This window comes from Anser cygnoides, chromosome 3 (genome assembly GCF_040182565.1).
Source record: "Anser cygnoides isolate HZ-2024a breed goose chromosome 3, Taihu_goose_T2T_genome, whole genome shotgun sequence".
Classification (NCBI taxonomy): Eukaryota; Metazoa; Chordata; class Aves; order Anseriformes; family Anatidae; genus Anser; species Anser cygnoides.
In genome coordinates this window covers 120,763,388-120,786,097 of record NC_089875.1, presented here as the reverse complement: position 1 = coordinate 120,786,097, position 22,710 = coordinate 120,763,388, and the positions used below count along the sequence as shown (strand labels likewise).

At 42.7% G+C, this 22,710-nt stretch overlaps 1 protein-coding gene across 23 annotated transcripts in view; it reads left to right on the top strand.

Annotated features, from left to right (window-relative positions):
* Positions 1 to 22,710, top strand: part of HMBOX1 (homeobox containing 1) — a 119,524-nt gene that overhangs the window by 72,883 nt on the left and 23,931 nt on the right. For all 23 annotated transcript variants that reach the window (XM_066995105.1, XM_066995115.1, XM_066995112.1 and 20 more), the window contains 2 exons: positions 1,476 to 1,629; positions 21,875 to 21,957. In XM_066995105.1, coding sequence (XP_066851206.1) covers positions 1,476 to 1,629; positions 21,875 to 21,957 — 237 coding nt within the window. The remainder of the gene's footprint in view (positions 1 to 1,475; positions 1,630 to 21,874; positions 21,958 to 22,710) is intronic.

The following is a 22,710-nucleotide window of genomic DNA, read 5'->3' as shown; positions in this document are numbered from 1 at the left end:
TAAATCGGCAATGTGGGAAGTATTTAACGTGTCAGTGAAACCGAGAGATCTGTGCGGGCTGCGTAGCTGGGAATTCAGAGTCACCGTCCCTCGTGAAGGCAAGGCAGGGGTTGTGGGATTCGCTTCCTACAGCCTGCTCCTGGGGAAAGTTTTGAAATGTTTCTGGACTCCGCTACCTAACGCAGATGCGAGCCCCTGGCAGAAGGGAAAACATTCACTGTGCGTTTCTGGAAAGGAACGCAGCCAAATGCAGAAATAGCTAATTCCTTGCTTTTTAACCGTAGGAATTCGTTTATTGGATAAGCTCTAAATTCCCTTAACCCCTTTTACCCTGCTATAAATTAAACGAGCTGTGGTGTTTTACTAACCCGGTATGGTTTTACGGTTAAATCCTAACCATTCTGATCGAGGCTGGGGTCCCAGGGGGCTCTCCTGTCTCAGCCCTGCTTTTACACACACGGTGCTGCACCCTTCCCATCCTCTTGGAAAAACTACCCACCAGCCTGCTTCAACGCCTGAATTCCACATGTGCCTTTTTGTTACGGGCGATGATTTAGCTGTTTATATGACTTTTTAATATTTATTTTTGCTTAGAGGAGCAGCTGTTTCTACCGCCCAGGTAGTCAGTGAGCGCAAGTCCTGCAGGACATACATACCCTGTTTCACATCCTGTACCAGCTTCCCATCCTCACCACGGGATATATGAAAGTTTGTTCCCCCGGTGTGTCTTGATTTATCTTGATTTATTAACAGAGAGCCCGTTGTGGAAGGAATCGGGGGCGAGTTTCAGAGGGCCTTTCCTGAAGGCACTGTCGAGTCCTGTCTCTCACTCGATGCTTTCCAGCTCAGGCTTCTTGAAAGGAGAAATATATCCATAGAAAGGGGACAGAAGAGGAGAGGTGTGATGTTAATCTGCTTTCAGTGACTTTTCCAGGCAGCCTGGCACTCAGGAGCCCTTATTTGCACAGGTCACAGAGCATGCTTCTATCGGCGGAGCTATTTTAAGTATTTACTCAGCTCTTTGGATACGTTGAAATACCTTTGGTATAAATTTACCCTTTGCTTCCTGAGACGGTTGTACAATTAAATAGAAACCTGCTATTTCCCATTTTGGGGCCAAAAAAAGCACAGCCTGAATAAATCCCAGCTGAGGTGTGGCTCACCCCTTCTTTACGACACTTTTCCTCTTGATGAAGACACAAACAGCATTTCCAGAGTGGCCGTCAGCAAAGAGGACAAGCTGTTATGTCTCCCTTAGATATCCGTGGTCACCTTTTTGCTCTCTGGCTTGGAGGTTGGGGACGGGGACTCCAGCTGGCTTTGTGTGCCTTTAAGGTGTCTTTGTTTGATGATGCTTTGCATGTGTAGTTTGAATGGTTTCATCATCTGTCTTGTCTTTTTTTTTTCGTGAGCAGGAGTGAGAAAATGGGCCTGATCTTTAGTGCACTAGGAAACGCAGTATTTATTGTTCGTAGGGGCTACGTTAAGCATGCGACCCGCTCCTATCCCAATAGAAGAGCCAGAATGGAGACAGACGCCTCCCCCAGTCACAGCTACCTCGGGGACCTTCAGACTACGGCGAGGCAGTCGGTTCACGTGGAGAAAGGAGTGCCTGGCTGTTATGGAAAGGTAGGTCGCTTCGGGGTTCTGCACACGGGCATTTTAAGGCCAATGCAAATATCCTTTTACCTGCTGGCTTCATTTTCATGGATGTGCTTTAGCGTCGCTCTTGCCAATGACAGTGTTGATCATGGTATTTTACGCGGTAGAGTAGGAGGAGCTATTTCAGCCTTTTTGTTGCTTGAAAAAAAGTGATGTACTGCTCTGGACACTATCTCATATTCTGTAGCTGCTAAGCTGCTGTACCTTTCCATCCAGTCTATTCCAGGCTCTGTCTTGGTGGGGTTCTGCACGCTCTTTACATTTCTCCTTCCCAATCTCTGCTTTATCCTGCTAACGTATCAAGTTATTTTATATTTGAGAGTGGAATTTCAGCAGCACCGTAATTGTTCAGGATGCAGAACTTTGCTTAAGAAGCAATAGATTCCCTATCCAAAAAGGCTCTTACAACCCTTTTACATGAGCTGGGAACAGTACAGAGCAAAGTGGATCTTTCAAACACATATGCAGAGTGGCAGGTGATCATTAGAGCTCCCAGCTCTTCAGTCCTGCAGAGACGAAGCACTCTCTGAGCCTGGACTCCTGGCTGCCGACGTGCTTTTCCTTTCCCTCTGCTTACAGTAATCTCTCTTTTGTGGATAATATCACATAATAATAAAGGGCTAGTGAACTCAAACGTAGTTTAGGGATGAATGCTTATTTCTGTTAAAGGCTAAATGGCTGGGAGGAGTTTTCTTCCCTCCAGGAGCGTGAGGAACCTCCTTTTCCTGACAGCACCAGATGATGCTCTGTGTGTGCTCTACTCCTCCCTGGTTTGCAACTCCATTGAGTCCTTGGCCAGCAGATTTTGAGGGTGTGCTTCTGCCGTTTCCGTACTGCTGCTCCTTCTTGCTTGCACGAGGGTCTTTTGAGCTGGTGAGGAGCAGGGGGCGTCTCCTTTTGACCTACCAAAATACTGAGCACCCTCGGGAGCCTTTTGACACGCAACATGAACATACTTCTGTGAGCCTACAGGCCATCACAGGGGCTTTGCAGGGCTGAGGCCAGTAAGAAAGTGTTTGTTCCATATTCTGCCCTGGCACTGCACCGTGTTTTCAGCTTTGGCTGAACGTTTCCCCAGAGGAAATAATGTAAATGTTTAAAATTCATTCTGCCTTATTAGAGCCAGCTAATGCAGTGCCCTGGTAGTACAGGGGTCTGCATTTGTGTGGCGTCCCCCTCTGCACGGGCGGGATGATGTGCAATGGCTAGTACTTCGAACTGCTTGTATGACTGCCCTGATTGCAAGAGGCAGGATGACAAAAACGTTACTGCTCCGTGTACCTTTTGGACAGTGCCATCTTCTTGTTAACCCTGTGTGTGTGAAGTACTGGGTTGCTCTGAAGCAGAATTAAAGCCCTCTTGGGCACGGGTGCTTTTCTCCTTGGTTTCTGCCTGCCCTAAGCTGCAATTACTACTGTGATTTGCTGTTTGCATCGTGATAGTGCCTTAGACTCTTTGTGCTAGGTGCTGTGGAAACACAGAGCAGAAAGAGAAAGCTAAGCAAGCAAGCAAGCACTGCTCTTTCCTCCTCCAGATCTCTCCTAAAGCCAGTCTCTGCTGTGACACTCGAAGTCAGACAACCTGTACTGGTTTGGTACGTGTCTGTTAGAAAGGTTTGTGTATTAAAAGAAGCAAAGTTGGTGTTGATGTTGGAAATCATCAAGCACTGTATGCAGATGTGTAATCACCTGATCTAATTTTTCGTTGCTCTCTTTCTCCTTTTAGCCACTCTTGGTTTTGTTCACTGCATCTTGTCTCGTGCTCTGTAAGGTATTGACTGCCGGAGGTCTCTTATTCTGTGGTTACGTGGAGACTTCTGCCACGTTGCCTTAATCCTGGCTTTAATCATCATTCGCCAAGCCCTTGAGAGGTCACCGCAGGCACAGCGTTTCACAACCTCGTGTGTAGGTTCTGGAAAGCGTGGCCGAGAGTTTTACTAGAGGCAAGAATACAGTAAACTCGAGCCGTGGTAAAAGCTTTGTATGGCAATAAAACTACACCATAAAGCAAGTCGGGAATATGGTTGCTTAACTGTGCGACTTTAATAGGCCTAGCGGAGCCGTAAGGATGAGCTCTTTTATGTGACAAGTTTTGAAACAGTGGGAGGAAAACGCTCTCGTGGGAGCCCTGGGGAGAAGCTAGCTAATTTCTCTTACAAGTCACCAGAGTCCTCCAGTAACACGCCTCGGAGCCCCGGCCAGGCTGGAGGTAACCAGACCCGCAGATGTCTCGAGCGGCTCAGGTTCGCTTGGTGCCATCGGGTCAGGAAGCAACATCTGGCCCCCCAAAACAGTGTTTGGGCATTGCGTGTGGTCTGGTGCCAGCTGGTAATTTGCGTTCTCCTCTAAAGGATTAGGTTTTGACTGGGAGTGGAGGCATCTTACTTGGTTTGATGGGATACAGTCCTTAATTAAATGTGTTTCATGGTGTTGTGTTTCTGTCCTGCAGCACCCCGATGCGCTTTGGGTGCATGCAGGGATTTAGGCACCTAATTCTGAGCTGCTTTTTGGGGTATCTCAGCAAAGTGCTTGTCTGGCTATTCAGCAACGAGAAGCAGGGATCTAGAAGTTAATTCCAACACTCTGCTGCAGCTCAGGAGGGGTACGTGAGCCCTTCTAGCTACGAGAAAGAAGCTTTCTGCAATGACACCTAACTTCGGTGATTCAGCTAGGTGCCTAAAGGAAGGAGGGCTGAGTCTGGACATCAATGGAAACTCCTGTGTAGGTGATGCAGAACTACTTTTTGCCGTAAACTTCTGAAAAGTGGCTGTGAAGCTGTATAAGCAGTTTTTGGATGAGGATCAAAGTCTCGGGCTGCTATGTGAGTTAATTGTGGGATGCGCTTTTGACTTGGAATCAGTTGGTATGAAATGCAGTTGGTAGAAGTCAGCGTGTCAAAGCAGCTGAGAGCACTTCAAGGGAAGAATCTGAATGTGATTGCAAAAATTAGAGAGATTCACTTCCAGCAGGCTCTCCAACTGAAAACACACAGCACCGCTCAGGATTTGGTCCATGAACTGCATGAAAAGGGTGAGGGTTGAAGGCTAGTTCCTCTGTTTTTAAAGATGCAAATCAACGCTAATTCCAACGCAATTAATTATTACGTCGGTGCCAACCTGATGTAATTAAGATTATAGTTAGGGCCACCGCACGTATTTAAATGTTTGATGTGCATAAGTATCTGTATGTAGGGTATGTGTATTAAAGAAACTAATTGGTTTATACTGGATTTCGAGAGCGCTGCTTGCGGTTCCTGTAATTCAATTCTGCAATCTTTACTGCTTTTTTGGAAATTCTCCCAGGATGGTTTATTAGTCGCTAGGCTTAGATTTCGGACAATAGATTCAGAAGGTCTCTTTCTCCCTTTCTCTCCTTTCCATTTTTTTTTTTTAATATCGCTCCGAATATTTATGCTCTGAAGGTTAAGAGGAGCAATAGTTCCAGAAAGTAAAGTTCTATATTTAACTGCAGACTAGGTGTGGTTCAGACAACTGCAGTGCAAGCTCCCTCTTGCTGCTGTGCTAGTGATATCAACCTTGACCTGTTCTCTTCTTGAGCCTCCTCCTCATGAAATATGCTGAGTTTTGTGAGCGGTGATGTTGTTGTGTGGCTCACCCTCCTTGGGGAATAGAGCTACGACTACAACAGTCCTTTCCATTGAAACGGGAGGTTAAACTTGAAAGTCTGTTGCTGGTTCAATTTCGTGTTCTCCTTTGTCACATCTTGTCCCAAAGATTTTTTTTTTCCCTCTGCTTTACCTCTTTTCAACCCCTCTCGTTAGAACTATGAAATTGAAAATCCCCTTAGGGTTTTTTTCTTTTTTAATGAAGCTGTGTCGTCTTGTCTATCTTTTTTTTTTTTTTCTCCTTCTTTAAGTTATTTGTGCTTCTCCTATAATTGTATGTTGCAGTTGAGGTTTATCTTCTTTTTCAGGCAAATTGTTGCTAAAAAACTGTCTAAGATTGGCAGCAGAATCAATGGCTATACCCGTTTTAAGGCACCCATGCTGAATGCCAGTGCAGACTGATGGGGGGAGGGCTTGAGTGTTGTTTAAGTATATGTTTTATCCAAATATTAAATTGAAATAACTATGAATTCTGCTCTAAACAAAATGAGTAATTCATTAGTTGAAAATATTTCAGTTTGTCTGGAGAGGAGGGACTTTTTTGGCTGAGGGTTGCTTTGATTTGCGTGTCTGTATATTTACTGTAACACTTTTCTTTGCTCTCAAAGCAAAGATGTAAAGAAATATTTAGGTTAAATAAGACTAAATGATGCCGATCCCTATTATCCCCATTTCACAGGTGGCAAAATGGAGTCAGGTGCTCCACTTGGCTTTGTGATCCACGGCAACTTTATTCATAAAAGAAATGGGTTTAGATTTCCCAAGATACGGAGGGTATCGTTTCGTGATAGAGCTGAGCTGAATTAACAGTTTGTCACCATCTCATCCTTTAGGTGTTATCCTGTCTCATCACCCTTCTCGATTCCTCCTCCTCAGTTTCCCTACTCCTGCCACCCTGCATTGTGCCAGATATGTTTCTTGCCTGATGGAAATACCAGCCAATTCAGCTCGGTTCAGAAAAAAGAAATACTTTTTCCCTTCGTTTCAGTGAATTGATTCAGCTTGCCATGCAATGGGGGCATGCCAGGACTGGCTCAGGGCAAATGACAGGAATGCACGACGGAGAGAGCAGGGAAGGGAGAGCTTAACAGAAACATGTACAAATTTTCTGTGATTATTGTTGTTGTTGGTTTGCTTGCCTGTATTTTGTTCTGGTTTTGTCTGGTTGGACTTGGATGAGTTGGTTAAAAGCGTGGTCATCCTGGCAGTTGCGCTGGCATTGTTGAAGATGCGTCCTTAGGTTTTTGCCGAGGAGCAGGAATGTATTCCTGGTACAAAAAAAAGACAGGGATCTCCTGGAAGGAGTCCAGCGGAGGGCCACAAAGATGATACGGGGCCTGGAGCAGCTCCCCTGTGAGGAAAGGCTGAGAGACCTGGGGCTGTTCAGCCTGGAGAAGAGAAGACTGAGAGGGGATCTTAGCAATGTGTATAAATACCTGAGGTGTGGGAGACAGAGGGATTTGGCCAACCTCTTTTCAGTGCTCTGTGGGGACAGGACAAGGGGCAACGGCCACAAAACGGAGCCCAGGCAGTTCCGCACCAACATGCGGAAGAACTTCTTCCCGGTGAGGGTGACGGAGCGCTGGGACAGGCTGCCCAGGGAGGCTGTGGGGTCTCCTTCTCTGCAGATATTCAAGGCCCGTCTGGACGCCTGCCTGGGCAGCCTGCTCTAGGGAACCTGCTCTGGCAGGGGGGTTGGACCCGATGATCTCTCGAGGTCCCATCCAACCCCTACAATTCTGTGGTTACCCTGGTGTCGCTGCCAAACTTGTTGTCTGATTCAACCACGTTGGAGTCTTGCTCCCTCTTTGCATCAGGCCCAAGCTGGCTGCGAAAGTCATCTTCGTGCCCAAACCAAGCCCCTGCTGTTTCTCCATCAGCTGCACGGTCACTTGCAGGACATTTAGCCTTGCCTGTCCTCCTGAAGAAGCGACTTCTGCTGTGGTCCCAGCCCGGCGGCGCTGGGCTGGGCCAGCGGAGCCCTGTGCATGGTTCTGGCCCCGAGCGCTATCAGGGCTGACATGCCTTATTAGAAATTCTTCCGATTGTGAAAGCGCTATTACTGCTGCTCTCCCCAGCGCTGGGGCTTCCACAGCTTCCCCGGGGAAAATGAGAGCTCTATTAGCTCCTGAAATTCAGTTAGGAAATTTTCTTAGTTAATTTCATCCCATTACTCTTAGTTATGTCTTCTAGCAGAACCTTAATACCGGCCCCATAGGGGATCTAAGTTTCCTGTGCAAGGCTTTGGAGGAGATTTAAGTTTTGGATTCATTGTGTTTCTCCCTCTTCAGGCTGACAACAGAGCAGGAAGTAATGTCTTTCGGTCTCTTCCATTAGGCTCGTATATTGTTAAAACCAGACCATCAGTTTCTCATCAATGTAACGACGTCCACCAGTTGGCTCGGAAATTCTGCTCGTTTTCCTCGGGTTTGTTGGAGCGAGCGCTGAGAGTTGTGCCGCTGCCCCTCGGATGTCATTGAACCTTTCTCTGACTCCGTTCTCGACTGTAAAATATCTGGTACCTGTTTGGGAGACTGCACCAGAGCAAACAAAGGTACGAGCAAGAAGCTAAAAGCCTATAACCTTCAGGCTACCAAGGAAGATTTGTGTTCGGCATTAAGAAAAACTTTCTGTCTTTAAGGATGGCTGAGCACTAAGGTTATCCACAGAAATTATGGAGTCTTTCTGAGGAGCATATTAGCGAAAAACCTGTCAGGATTGTTCTGATACACTTGATCTCAGCGGAGAGGGAAACGTCGAGTGACTTCTTTGCATTACTTTCCAGCTCCTTCTATTCTATTATAAGGTGTTTGTTAGTCAGCAAGTCGCAGTGGGAGGTTTAACTTCATTAAGTCCTTTGAGACCTGGGAAGGGAATTTTTTTTAGGATCTTTATTTTCTGTTCATGCTCCTGAAGGGCTTTGAGATCTGTGAGTACAGACACTTCTGCAGAGGCATTCAGCAAAGTTCGCTTTACAACTTAGGCACAAGCAAGATCATGTTATTATCTGAAAGTTCAAGTGGTTCGACTCGGGGTCATTGCTGTATGTCTTCATAAAATGCAAGAGCAGCCATTTTATGCTTACTGCACCGCATTGTTCTTATTTTGCATTAGATCAAGCCACGTTCCCTCTTAGACATGCATAATATGCAAGCTTCCTATTCTAATCAGCTGTAAGCAAATCCCAGTTGTTTGGCAGAAAGCATGCAGTAAAATGTAATACTAGGATGTCTGTCCAAAGTGCTCACCAGCCGCTGGTTTCTTGAAGGATCCAGCACCTAATGAGTTATTTTTCTTCTTCAGGGAGCTCAGGTGCTTTTTGTATCTTTGTTCTCTCCATCTCCTTTTTTTAATAATAATAAAAGAGATCTGTGGGAGGGGCAACTCCTTGCAGCAGACTCCGGGTAATTTTTTTTTTTTTTGCCAAGGTCAAAATAACTGAAAGCAACATTTGCAAAGCGAGCCTTGTCAGTCTGACCTGTAACAGCACTGTCTGATGCAATAAGCCCATATTTCAAGAGTGGGAATTCTTCTCTAGCCCAGATACTCTGCATTTCTGCAGGGCCAGTTGAGATATTCAGAGTTCTGTCTCCTGCTCATGAAGGTCAGGAGCAGGATCTCACCCTAAGCTATGTCATTGTCTTCTCATAGAATCACTTTGATTTCACATGAGCATCCCCAGCTTGTAGAGCTGTGTCGGGGCATTGCATGTGGAGTGGTGTGCAGGCAACCTCAATTCATCCTGAGTTCCTGCTGGGAGAACACAAATGTGTCATGGCACGTCCGATAGACCACCCTGAATGATAGGCTGCGTAATAACCACCCAGGTCAGCCTCGTTAAAGAGCATCCATGTCCTTGTGCACCTTTTCCAGCTCCATCCTTTGGCACAAAGGCTGATTTTGCAACGTGTGCCTGTACTGCACCGAGCACCGCAGGGTTCTGGCACCTGACTGCTGCTTGGAGGCTTGGCAGTAACGCAGTGATGATGATGATGGTGTTTGTCATTCACAGAATCACAGAATCACAGAATCACAGAATCGTCTAGGTTGGAAGAGACCTCCAAGATCATCTAGTCCAACCTCTGACCTAACACTAACAAATCCTCCACTAAACCATATCACTAAGGGCTACATCTAAACGTCTTTTAAAGATCTCCAGGGATGGCGACTCAACCACCTCCCTGGGCAGCCCATTCCAATGCCTAACAACCCTTTCGGTAAAGAAGTTCTTCCTAACATCCAACCTAAACCTCCCCTGGCGCAACTTTAGCCCATTCCCCCTCTTCCTGTCACCAGGCACATGGGAGAATAGACCAAGGTCCTACCTTTCCTCCGTGGTCAGGAGCTAGCTCACACATGTCTAGCAATCGTACATTTGCAGACAAAACCTCTTCTCTCTTACTCTAATTTTCTTAAAACCCTGCTATTGCAGCTGTGGGTATTCTTATTATTCACATAAATATGTAATTCTTTCTAAATGCTGTGAAGGTCTTCAGGGTACTTCATGAGAACTAATTAGTACCTAGTTCCATTTGATATGCTAAAATATGTTTAAAAACTTGGAGGTCGCTTTTGCCTGAGTAGAAGAAGGAATCTGAACGTTGCATTACATGGCATTTGCCTTCCCATGATCATTCATTTTCTATACTACTATTAATGTACTGCTTATTTATCTTCAGTCTGCACTAAACATTCCTTCTCTTACCTCTTCTCATATGGAAAGTCTTTCCTTGCCTCTAATAGCATGCGTTATTACTCTTCTCTGGACCTTTTCTGTTTCTTCTGAGAAACTTGCTCTAGGCAACCCTGCCTGAGTAGCTGGGTTGGACCAGGCGACCTCCAGAGGTCCCTTCTACCCTCAACCATTACAGAATTCTGTGATTCTACATTTTAATTTTTAGTGATGCAGAGCAGGGGAGAAAGGACTGGAGCAGTACTGATTACTGTATTTCCAGAGGGAATATTCCAACTTATACAGACAGCAGAATCTGATTCCTGTTGTTCTCCGACCTTCAGCCTAACAGCTGATTTTTGCTGATCATTTTTGTATATTGATTGTAAGTATGTTTTCTTTGAGTAGTCCGCAATGATTTGTGAGTATTTTCCTTAATGGTTATAACTAATTTAGAACCAGTTGGTGTACATGAGTAGTTTGTTCTGTACTGTGTGCATTACTCTGCTTTTTGCAAAGAGAGCTAATGAAGTTCAATTGTGGGTGTGTTTAGATATTTCTGAAATTTATGGCAATGATCTGCTTTATTTGTATCTAAAATAAATCTTTTACTTTCCAGAACATTAAGTAATGCCACTTTTAATTACAATCTTTTTAGGTCACAACTTCTTTGAGCCAAGGACTGTATTTTGTTCATATACAGAACGTACTACAGTGGGCTCTCTACAGTCATGCTGAGACCTCTAGATGCTGCTTGCTCTATGTGCAGTGTAAAACTAAAGTCCTGCGCTGTGGATTTCTCTCTGTGAGCTTTCTTCTATGCCAGCACTAGACTTCTTGGAATTCTTCTTCCTATGATTATCCTGCTTAAAGTACGCAGGATCGAATAGTAACAAAAAGCTCGTATTAATTAGCTACACCATTATTTTCTTACCTGTATCTTTGGATGTGCTCTGGTACGAGGATGTAACAGTTTTACTCTACTATTTCCATGTCTGTACTGAGAGATCTTGAGACAATGCTGGGGAGTGTACTCAGTTTTTGACAGCAAACTTCTGGGAAGTTTAGCAGATAGTGCAACAGCAAATGGCTCCCTGGGCAGTAACGAGCACAAGTGATCGTAAAGCTGTGATCATTCTTTTTGGCTCTTTTTCAGCTTACTTAACCTCCTGAGAATGAACTAGACAAAACCTGCCAAGGAGGGTCGTTGCAGGTCCAAGTTCAGCTAAAAGGGACAGTCATCGCTCACAGGGAGATTTACCTGACCCGCGTGTAATACTATCCATGGAGTAAACCCACTTAAATGAATTACAAAATTAACATCTTGAGCATTCGGATGGAATTAGTGATCAGGTTGGCTCCTTGTCACTTCGTATTTTGATGCAGCCAGCTGTCAGCATGGAGTGCCCATGAGCACCGTCCAACTCAGCTCACTGCTGGATGTGCCCATTTCTGGTTTCTAGAAGGATGCAAACTCTTTGTGCTGACTCTCGCTGCAGCTAGTCTCTGAACAGAGTCCAAACCTACCTCAGTGAAAGGAAATTCTGTGCCATCTAGTAACAGATGTGAGGTCTTTATACAAGTAATAAACAGAGTAATTACAAGGAGAAGTGAGGGAGCAAAATTCCTAAGTAAAACTCTTAAGTATGTTGCATCATGTATTTATGGGCTCTTGGTCAGACTGTGGAGCACTTTAAACAGACTAAAAAGAATGTGTTATCAGGGAACCATATGGGCTTTAACCACAAAAGTCACTACCACATCCTAGATTCTTTTTTATCCTTTTCTTTTTCTAGTCCGGGATTGCACAATTGACCTTTTTTTTTGCTTGAGTTTCCTTCAGAGCATGCATAAGTTTTAATCTGTTTTGAATACTGCACTGTTTGTGAGGAACTTTGTCAACAAAATAGAAAATGTGGAGCTGTTCCAAAGAGCTTTTTTAATACGATTTCCTTATAAACAAAAAAACAAAAAGAAGAAGAAGAAGAAAATAGGGTACATAAGAACAAAACATATAGAAAAGGTCATCTGATTTGTTGGTGATTATGTACATAGGCTGGCGCTCTTTCGGTTTCTAAATGCTCCTTGATATTCTCTTAATCACAGGAGCATTGGACTGGGACTTCCTGTTTCATGTCCAGCTTCTCGTTTCAGTCAACCTTTATTATATCCTTTTCAGAAACTGATTAAATTCTCTATCTTACAAGCAGATATTGCCAAGGGTACAAAAGCCTACTGGGAGACTCCTACCCAGCAGGCTTTTATTCTTTCAGCAGTTAAAAATCTACGTTCCTGAGATTGTCTGTAACCAGTATGTACCCATCCTTCTTGGATCAATATTATCATTTAACTAGAATAGATCCTGACCTCCAGCTCTTGTCTCCAGTGTTGACCCTCTTCATCCTTGATGTATTTATGGTAAACCATAACCTCATCTCAGCCTTGAGGTTTGCTCAGGTAAAACAAGCTGTATCTCTTGCAAGACAGAGAATTCCATTCCTCTGCTATCCTGATTGCTCTGTGGTCTGATGAGTTTTAAATTCAACTTTCTTGAATGTGTGACTAGGACTGTGCATCGTCCAGGTGAGGTCGTGTGATGGTTTTCTTTCTGTACTGGAAATAGCCAGCATGCTGATAGAAATATCCAGGTTTTGCTTTTTTGGTGGTTTTGCTGCACTGTGTCTTTCAGTCATACTACAGTCACTTAACAGGAAACGATCTTTCTATTCCAGCTGGTGATACTTTTGTGTACATAAGAAGCTGCTGTTGTTCCCAAACTGTACCCTTACATACTGGACTCTTAAATTTCTCTCTAGTTCTTGTCCTCAGGTTTGTCTGTTTCTTTTTATGATGCTCCAGTTCTCTGTATTGACATGGCTTCTGACTTTGTCATCAGCAGATTGCGTTACCTTGTTCAGACTTCGTGGCAAGATCACTAAGTGTTTTCATTCTTAAGATACTCCTACGATGATACTTGAGAAATACCACCGATAACCTCCTTCCAAGCCATTATTTTCAATTTTCAGTCCAGTTCTTAAGGCAACTATCTCATAATTATACGAATCATTATTATTAATAATTTTCCATTTGTCCTTGTATCAAATGCTTTGCTGAAGTCCCCAAATGATAAGAATAATTGATTTTTCTAGACAGAGAAATACAGTCAAGAACTCCTCAGTTGCTTTTAGAGTATTACTACCAGTGCTGTTTTAGTCATACCTCCTAAAGAGCAGATGAGGCTGTCCCCAGGGAGCTTGGCTTTTCTGAGCTGCAGTGGCAGTGACATTTAAGAGGAAGTACATGGTAGAAATCACAGCTCATGTTATGGAGTACAGATCCAGGAGTCGGGAGCTGTGGATTTATTTCATGGCTCTGCAGCTGCTTTCTTGTGTGTGTATCTCTTAACTTTGCTGTTCTCCCACTCTTAAATTCTTCTGTTAATATCTGAAAATTAAATTCATTCTTCTGCTTTGTGTCTGTGCAACACTTAATGCAATAATAGTTCTGGTCCAGGTCTTGAAGGTACCAGGCATTAGGAAAAATACACGTGATAAGTCCAAAATCAGAAGCTTTGATCCTCAGCCTCTTGACTTTATGCCCTGGATATCCTGCAAGAATTGGCCTTACCTAAGGCTTTGGATTCTGTAGGGTCCTTTCATTAGTTTAATCAATTTTTATTTCCTGAAAATGCAGCAACAATGATGGCTGGCCGTGCCCTCCAAAGCTAAGCTAAGCTGAGTCCGGTCAAGTACTAGAAATTGTAAATAAAAACCTGTGGACCTTTGGGGGGAAAAGGCTAGTGATTTAGCAGTGCACAGGAAGTTGTCAGCTCAACCTAAGCTTTATCACAAATGTCATGGTTGGTATTTTTCCTCTCGTGGAGGCTTAGGACAAAGTGTGACTTAAAAGCTTCACAGCCAGGAGGAGTATAAAATACTGAAAACCATGAGCACGCCGAGACTTAACTAGCAAAAACCTGGGGGACCTTGCTGCTTACACATGGCATTCTGTATATATGTTTTTTTTGTGATCCAGTGGTGAACTTACCACTAAAGCACAGTTTTGAGGCAAGGATAGACTATACTTTTAGAAATACCTTATTTCAGGTGAGCAGAAAACTCAAGATTCTGACTCTTCAGTATTTTCTGAAAGAGAACAGAATGAAGTTTTGGGTTGAGTAATGTAAAATTCAGTTCATACGTTTTTGTATTTATTTGTGTTGCCGGGTAAACCCCTGGAATCCTCTGTTGTCCTGCAAGTCATATTTCTAATAGCCACAGTTTTGGTTATGGTGTATCCCCCTGGGAAGCTGGGCTTACCAAGCAGCAAAACATGCCCTAAAAGTGGATAGGCTCTTGCTGAAGTGCCAGGGATGATTTCTGTAGGGTCTCATCACTTCTTGGAGATGTTTCATCCATCGACTGACCCTGCTTTGTGAGCACCGGCTAATCCAGAGGATATAACTTCAATAACTCTTCCCCTGTACAAAGTTCAAAATTGTAGATGAGATGTTTGTTTCACAGATGTCTTCACAAAGGTCTGGTGTATCGTGGGGTTAAGCCCAAAGGATTTAATGCGCATAAATAGCCTTCTAGTGTGTAGGTCTCAATTTAAAAATTGCAGGTAAATAAAGCAGAACAAGACTCACACGTTATTCATGCTTAGATGCCTTGTTAGGAAGAGCTTTGAAGGTGCCATTTGCTCACACCAACTGGTTGTGGAAGTATTACAGAATAATTCTCACTTGATCATGTCTTGATGTGATGGTTGCTGGTTTAAAAAAAAAAATCCATCATTTTTTCCCTCTTATTTTGTGAACAATTCAGCCAGGTATGTTAGTTTTAGGAGTCTGGGACACCATTAAGTTTAAGGATAGTCGTACAAATTTAGCCATTGCGTGTCAGTGTCTTCAAGGTGCCTTAAGCAGAACGTACCTATGTGTTTGTTTCAAATTGCTAAAAAGTCCAAATCTCTCTGCTCAGAAGACAGCTGTTGTGTAATTTCAAAAATATTCTTATCACCAAATCCAATTACAAGGAAGAGTAAATCGCCACCTCTGATGTCTTAACTATTCTTATTTTAAGTGTTAATTATCTCAACGGTAGGGTGCTATAGATTAGGAGGCATAGATTGTCTCTTGAAAGTATGAGGCTTTCAGAGCTATTATCAATTAATTCTGGTTTTCAACAATTTTGGGGATAATTTTAATAGCTTGATAGGATTGTGTTGGTGCTTGAGACTGCTGTCAAAATATCAAGAAAATGACTTTTAAAAAATTAGAAACTTGTTGATACTATAGTAGCTTTGAAGGTCAGAGTTTTACACAGTCCAGTGCAAGGTGTATTTCTGATGTTTTAATCTACGTTGTGGAGATTGCTCCTGCCCAGAAAAATCAGTGAAGTGACTTTTTGAGTTTAGCCACGGATTTGTACAACCAGGGTAAATAATCGACCCTTTTTTAAATGTGTACTGACATGATTATGCAATTTGTGTACACAAACAGAGACTAACATGCAAAACAACAATTACAATTTACATATGTCTGGTGCTGTAAGTAATCAAGTCCTGTTGAGATCTCTCCTCCCGATTTGCACTTTCCGTGAAAAGAAGTATGAGAATGAAACTTCTGTTATAATGAGAGAGTTCAAGACTGTTCTCTTCTCTTAGAGTTCAGCAGTCCACTGGGGTTGAAAGCTAAAGCTAGGAGTGAGACGCAGATTTTTAAAGAGTGAGTATTCCTAGAATTTGGTTCCAAAGCATTTTTTTTTAAAGTTATGGTAGTTCTCCATTGGGCAGAATGCAAGATTTTTACACTGGGGCTGAATGTCTCTGAAGGTCAGACAGAAGAGCAGGGCTTAGTGTCAGAATCGCTGAGAAACCTTGGGTCAATGCTGTAGAAGAGGTCAGGCTGGAGTCCCACAGTGGTTTCTTGTCCTTAAAATCCAAGGACCTCTGCAAGCCCCTAGCTAAATGATAGTCATATATGGAAAATAGTAGGGAGCTGCAACAGTTGTGTTTGTCAGTATTTTGGGGGATTTTTGGATTTTTTTTTTTAACTTCTCTTTTGCCTGGATGGAAGATCCAGTTGAGCCGAAGGATTGCGTAGACTCAAGTCCATCAGCTCACACCCCCAGAGCAGCAGTTCTCATCCTCGGCTGATCTCAAGTGCAAAAGTGGCTCACCAGATGTTCCCCGTAGCAACTCCACTGCTGCTCACTTTTTGTGGTTGTGGAGGAAGGAGAAGGTAGTAACTTCAGAGTAATTCTCTATTCTGCCAGAGTTCATCAGTGGCAATAATATCTTTGAGCTTTAATTTTGCAGTCTGTGTTGTGGGGTGCACTGGTTGGTTGACACACATCCCGTTACTGTAGGATCTGTAGAAATAGCAGTAGATAAAACGGATAATGTCATCTGTTGACCCCGATGAAAATAGCATTAGTGATATTCTTGGCCAGTATTTACTGAGAAATAAACTAGTAATTACAATTTCCAATGAGATTATGCTTTGAATGTCACTTCCCTGACAGTCTGCTTCATGCCATGCAGAGATAGGATCTCGGGCACAGTTGACAGACCAACTTCAGGAATATTCCCAGTGATTTGACAGCCCGAGTGATAGTTCTGTTAAAAGCCACGAAGACTGAAGCGGTGACCTCTTGCTACTGGGCGATACCAGGTTGATAAATATACTAATGAGAGATAAAATAGGTAACTGTATTCGAGTGTTTTGTGTAACTTGTCAGTGGAAAGCAGAGGGAAGGTTTGAAGGGAAACTAGATAGGGAGCTGAAATTACAGGCAGTCTTATCGAAGACAAAAGAGCAGCTTGCGCTCTCGTGTATTTTGAGACTCCGGAGGGTTTGGCAACGATCTCTGTCCCTTGTGGCAGGAAGATCTTCTTTTCATCAGCAGGGGTCAGATGGGACCTGGGGAATATGGGCATTTATTTATTTATTTATTTTTATTTTTTCCCCGTGCATCTCTGGGCCAGTCCACAAGCTCATCGCCCAGGCTTTGGTTTTAGCATCATTTTAAGAGGATATATCTGAACTGCCACTGGAGGAACCGGTTCCAGCTGTGTGTTTCTGCCATCTCCTGCCTACGTCCCTCGGCTGTGCAAACACCGCTCTTGGCATGGGTAGGAAGCTGGACCGGAGGAGCAGTTGGGCAGAAAACCTTTCTGCAAAAAGGGAGTGAAGGAGAGGATAGGACCATCCCTTTCAGCCTGCACTTAAATTGCTGTGCCGTGCCTTAACCTAAGCCTTTCCCTAGCCCTGGGGTCTGCTGAGCTGGGTTTTTATCTGCTGATGTCCAACATGCAGCACCATGAAAACGCCCTGAATCCGGCCATCCCTCGGCTGCTCTGCAGCTTGGCTTGTTTCAGACACGTCCCCGGCAGCTGCAAAGCTGATAGGGAGCAGCAAAACTTCCACTGTGGATTATCAGGAACACTACCAAAGCATTGCTTAATGCATCTGATATCGCAGCCTGGATAACAGAAGCCGTACAGCCGAGCAAAGAAGATTGGCAACTGTTGCAGGAATTCAGATAGGGGCACCTTGGTAAAGAGGGGAGGAATTGCGTTAACTTCCATTACAGAGCCCGGGGCTGAGATGGATTCTCTCTCTGTCATTGTCCTAAGCACATTATCCCTGAAAGAAAGAGGGTTTCTCTGAATCTGCAATTTTTCTAGGCTTCAGTGTTATTGAAATGAAACTGCTTCAAGGATATCTACATTCTTTACCATCATATGGATTCTCATCTCATGTAAATTATTTGGCCACTTTTCATTTTAATCCTCCACTGTCATTTTCCACAAACGAGATCATTTGGTTTCTTCACTGAAGGTATTCAGTTGACAGCTGCCCTTTGTCTAGAAAGCAGGATGCCTTTGTAGGATTTACTTGTGCCTGCTATTTTTCTTTTTTTTTTTTTCCTTTGAAGTTCATACTGCTTCATATTTTTCATCTGTAGTTTTCAGGAACTCTCAGGTTTGTGAACAGGCTGTGGTTTGTAGCTGTGAAGAGAAATTCAGATGTCCTGAGTTCTTTCCCTGTCTCCTGCAGGAGTACGTCTGACTGATTAGAAAAAGAGCTGGGCGCAGATTAATTCACTTGCAGTTTGCAAGAGGAACTGGAGTAAAAAAAATCACAATGTGTTCACGACTTCTACGTGAGCAAACCAAACCAATCAATGACGAAGTCTTAATTTTTCTTTAGTGGTTTCTCTGTCTTGAAAACCCAGCTATTAGCTACTTCCCAGAAACATTGGGAAGGCTTTAAATGTGGTTTGTGTCATGGCATGTCACCTACAGATCCTATTAAGATCTCAAAATAAGTGAAGGGAGAGAAACATGATGTGGTAGTAGAATGGAGAATTTGGAGGCTGATGATGAAAATCAGCTCTTAAGAGTTGCAGTCGTGTAATGTTTTCAGTCACTTGTAGCTATGAGACCTTTTCCTTTAAAACAGAGTTCCTGAATGTGATCTCTTCTCTGATAAAAAAAGCTGAGAATCTCTGTCAAAGGTTATCACCAAAAAATATGGTGATGGGGAAGATTTTTTTTCAGGAGAAATCCGGGGGCACGTACTTTTTGGGGGAGCCTAAGTTGAGGGTTGGACAAGTCCATAGGCAGCTTCAGTGCATGAGGGCAGGAGGAGGCATGTCATGAATGTGGATGAGGAATAAGCCAGTTGGTAGAAGGAGGAGAAGATACTAAGATTACTGTGCCAAGTACAGAAACTAAATTTAGCTATTCAGGTAGTTCCCTTCCAGCCCCCCTCTGATACCTCCTTAGCTTTCTGGTCTTCATGAAAGAATCTTGTTTACCTAAGGGAGCTGCCTGAAAACTTGTCAAATTTTTAGTATTATTTCATAAAGCATGGTGTGGGGATGAAAACAGTTTCAGATTGTCAAGCAGGGATCAACTTGTAGAAGCAGTCAAATATTTACATTAAAAGATATTTAAAGAAAATGCTTAAGAAGATTGGATCGAAATACATTTTTCCATCAAAATGAAAACACTTTTAGTTTATTCTGTCTTCATGTGTGTAGATATGAATTACTGTTTCAGTTGAGAGTTTTTCTCTATCACAAAAATGGTCGAAATACACAAAGAAAACTTCCTCATTTACCTTAAGAGATGTCTTATTCATTGTCCAGTTCTGAAAGTTAAGAAGAGATTTCATGTTATCTCAGAGAACTGTAATCCTGACCTAAGTTTTGTTATTAATAATAAATGTGACCTTTTTCTTGTTTGTGCCAACCAAAGTGTATGGCACTCAGTGGCTTGCTAAAAGCCTAGTGTTTAACTACATGCCAAGAGAAAGGTCATCCGTGGCTCTTGCATTGTCTTGTCTTGATTAATTGGTGCCTGTTTCTTGCGTCAACATAAGGATGGGCAGTTCAGATGTACACCGTTTCTTGGAGTTTGCATCTTCTGTCATTTCTTCAGTGAAGTTGGGCATTGTCTAGCATCTCTGTGACCACAGACCATCTAGATCCGTAATGGCACGTGATACCAGAGTTTTACCCTTTGGTTTTAGTACTTCATTGTATAGATCCATCAGTTTGTCTAATTTAATGGCATTTTGTTGCGTGGTGTTTGTTCTCGACTTCTGATGAGTTTCCATAAACAAAGGAAATAATGTTTGGCAAAGGGAGTCCATAAAATACCTAAATTTGCTGAGTTAATTTTTATACACATAGTGATGACTTGAAGTCCTGACCACAACTCCAGTGCGAATGATATAGTCATATAAGTAATAGTCCTGACTTTCCTTTATTTCATGGCACTCAGAAGAGGAAATGGTTCTCGTCTGTGGGCAGAGAAGGGAGTTCTCTATTTTGTAGGTGGGATGCTGAGGCACAGTCATGAGACAATTGCACTAACTACAAGAAAAAGCATTTTCTAGGCTGTTTTCCAACTTTCCCTTCTCCAAAAATGCTTTCTGCTGAACATCACACCTTTAAGCAGGAATTTTCAAGTTTACGTGGGTACATATATCACTATAAAGGATATAATAATAGAAAGGATGATACCTGAAAGAGGAAAGAATATACTTTTAAAAATGCCATGCCCAGGAATTTGGGGTTATTTCTGGGGTGAGAAGAAAGTCTCTGGTGCAGGAAGCATTCCTGCTGGTGGCAGTGCCAGAGATAAAAGTGCTCTGTACTCAAAGCTTCCAGTAACCTAAGTGTAACCAGGTGTTTTCTTCACATCTAATGGCGAAATCTCAGCTATTTTTCAGAGGAGGTTCAAGCCTAGTGGGAATTACAGTTCTGGGCAGACTTTCAGGACCTACTTCATAAAAGCAACTCTTTGAGGCCCAGGGAAGACGTAGATGTTTATTTGTAAATATGATTGCCTCCAATGCCCAAATTAGTAGCATAGACACAGCCTGCCCATCATTTGGTGAAAATGGAGCTGTTTCTGTGGTTTCATTTGCTCTCCAAGCTGCCAAATCAAGTGGAAGTACATTAACAGTGCAACTAGCAGTGCTAACGTGTGATTTCTCTTAGTCAATGAAGAGCAACTTGGAAATAGCACTGCATCGGTGGGCATAGCTGTAGCTGAAAATAACGCCGGGAACAACAGGGTGAAGTAGTAGTACGTAGAATTCAAACCTGATGTCCAAAATTTGTATTTCCAGTGGATGGTTCTAAGCTGGAAGTGAAAGAGTGGGATCTGCATTAGCACCACTTATTCAAAGGAAGGTTGGAAAGAACCCATTGCTATGTGACCGGAGGGCATGTTTCCATAGAGAGCAACTGTGCTGGGACAGATCCACCAGAGGAGAAATATGACCATGGAAAATAATAAATGCCTAATAATGCCTAACTCTCCTACTAGCAAATGGTCTGCAGTTAAAGGAAAACCGTAGAATCATTTAGGTTGGAAAAGACCTTCAAGATCGTAAAGTCCAACCATCCAGCTAGTCCAGAGCAGCTGTCCAACATCTGAACCTGCTGCTGATCAAAGCTGATCAAACAATTCTCAGGATTATGTATTATGGACAATCTACAGAAAAATGGAGTAGTCCCTGCCTGTGGCTTGCTTATCAGAGTCCATTGAAGTAAACAGGACTCTGTTTGGTGTTTTTAATGCGGATCTGATAAGATCTGTAGAATGTAAATCAGTTCATTAAAATTTTTAAAGCACTTAAACTGGTTTTTCTTTTACTTCATTTAACTTTTATAGGATGTTTACTGCATATAAAGTACAATAAAATCACAATTACTCAGAAAAATACTGTTAAAATATGCTATAGTCAGAGTATGTTGTTTTGGGGTAGATCTAATTTTTTTTCATTGTGATTTAGCAAAAAAGACTAGAAATCTTACCGTATTACTGTGTAGTTTTGTCTGTACAATATTAATAACATCTGTCTAAATCCACAATATTTCTGTGTGTTTGTGTGCAATATATATTGTATATGTGTGTATATATTAACCCAGTGATCAAAATAAACACTGAACCGCTCTTTCATTTGTAGGACACTGCCTGAGCTTGGGGTGAGAAATTAAAAAAAAAAAGTAAATGGTAATTAAAAAGGCAGAGGCATGGCCTATGAGGTCTTGTAACACGATGCTTCGGTTGACAGTCGTAACTCCGATATTCGTAGCGTTGCCTCCTTTGTTGTATCTCCTACTACGATATTCCGAATGCTGAGGTGATGCTGCAAATGCTGAGATAACATTCAATTATCTGAGGCATTTGGGAAGTTTCCAAAGAGTGGGTATGAGTGTATGCTGATACTACCATATGCATATAAAGGTTGACATAAAATTTACCGCGTCTGTATTATCTCTGCAAGAGCGATGCATAAACTAGCAGTTGACACCTTCTAGTGAAGCTGCTTTGGAGCATTCGTGCTCTGATTTCTGAAAAAAACTTTTTTCTTCCCCCTCCTTGCAGTTACTTCAATGAGAATCAATATCCTGACGAGGCAAAGAGAGAAGAAATTGCAAACGCCTGTAATGCAGTTATACAAAAGCCAGGTGAGGAGCTGATCACGATGTCTTTTCCAAAGGCAACTGCAATTAGATTTCACCATCTCCTGCTAAATTCAGCAAATCTCATTTTATGGCTATTACTAACAATTTAGGGTTCTCAACTAGTTGTAGGTTTCTTCTCGAGCATTCCCTGGCTTGCGTAGCTGCCATACTTGGATGAACATGAAAGTCAATGCAGTTTTCAGCCTTAAATGCCTGTGTCTGAAACTTAAATTCCCACCAGTTGAGATATGAAATACAAGTTTGTGCATCTGAACATTTCATTTATAAAGCATTGCTATGAAAATAGACATGTTCTGAAAGGCTTTCATCCTTCAAGGTCAGTTATTTCTAAGTAGTTCTACAAGCACTTAGTGATCTGAGAATTTCATTGCACTCCCCCAAAGTGGGTTTTACTGACCCTGTTTTACAGGTGGGAAATCTTAGGTTCACAGACTGAGGCCTGGTGGAGATCATGCAGCAGGTCCTCGGAGGACTAAAGAACACAGCTTTCCTATCTTTCAGTGTTCTTTATAATTTCTAGACAGGGCTCTCACGTTAGAATCTTTGTGTTAATGGAGGACCTCGCATTTGGGTCAGCAAGTTGCATTTTCCCTGTTCCTTGAGAAGTCATACTTGGGAGAGCAGCAGCAATGTTCAGTGAGCTCACGCTCAGGACACACCTGCCCTTGCTTAGTTTTACCAAAGATTTGCATAGTTTTCAGAACCTCTTTGGATATATTTAGATTTTATATAACC